The 3,075-nt window shown below is 55.8% G+C and overlaps 1 protein-coding gene across 4 annotated transcripts in view; it reads left to right on the top strand.

Annotated features, from left to right (window-relative positions):
* Positions 1-512: 512 nt before the first annotated feature.
* Positions 513-3,075, top strand: part of ATG4D (autophagy related 4D cysteine peptidase) — a 9,019-nt gene continuing 6,456 nt past the window's right edge. For 2 of the 4 annotated variants that reach the window (XM_012810225.1, XM_003797960.2), the window contains exons 1-5: positions 513-1,027; positions 1,492-1,575; positions 1,657-1,830; positions 2,385-2,655; positions 2,728-2,792. In XM_012810225.1, the coding sequence (XP_012665679.1) occupies positions 796-1,027; positions 1,492-1,575; positions 1,657-1,830; positions 2,385-2,655; positions 2,728-2,792 (826 nt within the window). In that variant the 5' untranslated portion in view covers positions 513-795. Of the gene's footprint in view, positions 1,028-1,426; positions 1,576-1,656; positions 1,831-2,384; positions 2,656-2,727; positions 2,793-3,075 lie in introns of all 4 variants that reach the window. The other 2 variants (XM_012810228.1, XM_012810227.1) reach the window with 2 other exon arrangements.

Genomic DNA, 3,075 nt, shown 5'->3' with positions numbered 1-3,075 from the left:
CTTGAGCCACAGGCACCGAGCCTCTTTATAGTTTTTTGCCAGGGCTGGGCTTGAACCCACTACCTCGGGCATATTGAGCCAGCGCCCTACTCCTTTGAGCCGCAGGCGCCGCCCTATTTCTGTTTTTTTGTTTGTTTTGGATTCTTTCTCTGGGCATAACTGATAGGAAATGTCAACTATATTGTTGCGTGTATTGGAGCTCTGTTTTACACATGAGAAAACTGGGGCGTATCTGGCCCCTGGGGGAGGTCACACTCAGCCAATTAGGCCCCAAGACAAGGCGGATTGTAGGTCGGCAACTTTTGGAAAGGCGTGGGCAGGTAGCTACACATTCAACCTGAGCACCTGTCAGACAGGCGGTCTTTCCCGGGACTCTGGAGGGGGCGGTTCCGGGGCCGAGCCGGTACGTGGCTTCTTGGCTGTGGCGCTTGCGATAGGGGTCTGCACGCTCTCTCAACGCTTCTGGCGGTGAGATAAGGCGGGCGTGGGAACCTGTGAGGAGGCGGAGGGAGTAGAGATTCCAGGCAGCGTCCTCGGATCTGGGCACGGGACTTCTGGGGGCGGGACATGGGCGGGGTGTCCTCAAGGCCACGCCTCCTGATCCATTCTAGGGCCTGGGCAGCTAAGATGGCGACGGCTGCTTTGGAGGCGGCTGCAGCGTACGCAGGGCGCGGGACACCAGAGTCGGGTTCTGAGTAGCGCCTTCCTCGAGCCCCTCGTGTCCCAGTCGCGGGGCGCCTTGGGGTGCGGCGGTCGCAGCCCCCGGGGCCTTCGTTGTGCCCTTCCGGCGCGCCCATGAACTCGGTGTCGCCCGCCGCGGGGCAGTACGGGAGCGGGAGCCCAGAGGACTCGCGCCGACCCGAGGCCCGCAGGCCGCGGGGCCCCAGAGTTCCAGATCCCAACGGCCTCAGACCCTCTGGAGCTAGTGGCCCGGCTCTTGGCTCGCCTGGGGACGCCCCCGGTGAGCCGGACGAAGTGGACAAGTTCAAGGCCAAGTTCCTGACAGCCTGGAACAATGTGAAGTACGGTGAGGAGGGGGCTTAGAAGTCAGGGGGAAGGAAAGGGTTCGAGGGGAATCAGACCCTGTAACTGCCGATTTTTTCACCGTGTTCCCTTCCTGTGAGTCACCTGTGGGTCCTCCGCCCTGCAGGACCCGGAGTGGACCTGTGGCAGGTTGAACAGGGAGTGTTTTCAAGCCCCGCCCACCCCCGGGGTAACCTTGGGCAAGATCCTTTGCTTCCAGACACCTCCATTTTTTACCTTCTCTGTAAAATGGATACAATAATTAAAACTGCCTTAATTCATGTTGAATGCATAGTAGACACTCGGTATCTGTCCAGGGGCCCACCTCCCTAGTTAGAGGGATATTGCACAGATGCCCCAGGGCTACCCTTAAGATAGGAAGCAGAATCATGCCGTTTCACAGATGGGGGCATGGAAGTGCTGTTGCTATCAAGCGAGTGCTTCATTTCCCTGGGTACATCTCCTCAGGTTGGGCAGTTAAAAGCCGGACCAGCTTTAGCAAGATCTCCAGCATTCACCTCTGTGGCCGCCGCTACCGTTTCCAGGGCGAGGGTGAGCTGGTGGTCAGGACCAGGGTGGGGGGGGGCCTTTTGGGGAGTGTCCCTGATGACGGCTGATAGGCTGTTCTTGTAGGTGACATCCAGCGATTCCAGCGGGACTTTGTGTCTCGCCTATGGTTCACCTATCGCAGGGACTTCCCACCCCTCCCTGGGGGCTGCCTGACCTCAGACTGTGGCTGGGGGTGCATGTTACGCAGTGGTCAGATGATGCTGGCTCAGGGACTGCTACTGCATTTCCTGCCCAGAGGTGAGTGATGCTGGGGAGTAAGTAAGGGGTGCTTTAGGAGCCCAGGGCTGACCAGCTGTCAGCAGTTTGAATTGTTTGTAAACAGGCAGGGGTGGAGGCTCACCTCTGGGAGACCTAGGCAGGTGGATTGCTTGAGCTTAGGAGTTCAAGACTAGCCTGAGCAAGAGTGAGACCTCATCTCTAAGAATAGCCAGGCGTTGTGGCAGGCACCTGTAGTCTTAGCCACTTGGGAGGCTGAGGCAAGAAGATTTCTTGAGCTCAAGAGTGAGCCCAAGAGGTATTCTACCAGGGGCAAAAAAGTGAGAGAGACTGTCTCAAAAAAAAATTTTTTTTTTTGCAAACAAAATTCCAAGTCATGTTGGAATTGTGTGTTGAGTAATTTTGGGGGATGAGTGAGAGTTTATAAAATAAGAGGAACATGTTTCAGGAACATGCAAGTTGTAGTTAATCTTGGGGTTCTAAAACATTAGAATTGTGTACAATGGAGAAATAAATGAGAACTGTGCCCTGCACACATACTAGCACTGTTTGACTTTGTACTCCATCCCTACCAGACTGGACGTGGGCTGAGGGCAGAGGCCTGGGTCCCCCTGAGCTGTTGGCCTCTCCCAGCCAATACCGTGTGCCTGCCCGCTGGATGCCACCACGGTGGGCCCAGGGCACTCCTGAACTGGAGCAGGAACACCAGCACCGGCAGATTGTATCCTGGTTTGCTGACCACCCCCAGGCTCCCTTCAGCCTACACCGGCTTGTGGAGCTTGGGCAGAGCTTAGGCAAGAAAGCTGGTGACTGGTATGGGCCATCAGTAGTGGCACACATCCTCAGGTGAGGGCTGCTGCAGGGAGCATGGGAGCTGCTGGGTACCCCCAGGAACTCAGGCCTTCCTCTCATCCCCAGGAAAGCTGTGGAGAGCTGCTCTGAGGTCACCCACTTGGTGGTATATGTTTCTCAGGACTGCACAGGTAAGGGTCTGGGAACCAAGGCCATGAAGGTGTCACTCTGAGCTGGTCACTGCCTCAGAAACACTTCTAACATGAATGAACGTCTGGTCTTTGCCTCATAGGGTGGTTGTGTTGATTAAATGAATCAATAAAACAAGTTATTGTTTTTTTTGGTTTTTTTTGAGACAGAGCCTCAAGCTATCCCCCTGGATAGAGTACCATGGCATCACAGCTCACAGCAACCTCCAACTCCTGGGCTCAAGCAAGTCTCTTGCCTCAGCCTCCCAAGTAGCTGGGACTACAG

This window comes from Otolemur garnettii, unplaced genomic scaffold (assembly GCF_000181295.1).
Source record: "Otolemur garnettii isolate 467f Iridium unplaced genomic scaffold, OtoGar3 scaffold00127, whole genome shotgun sequence".
Classification (NCBI taxonomy): domain Eukaryota; kingdom Metazoa; phylum Chordata; class Mammalia; order Primates; family Galagidae; genus Otolemur; species Otolemur garnettii.
The sequence above is the reverse complement of the archived record's forward strand: the minus strand, read 5'-3'. Positions and strand labels throughout refer to the sequence as shown.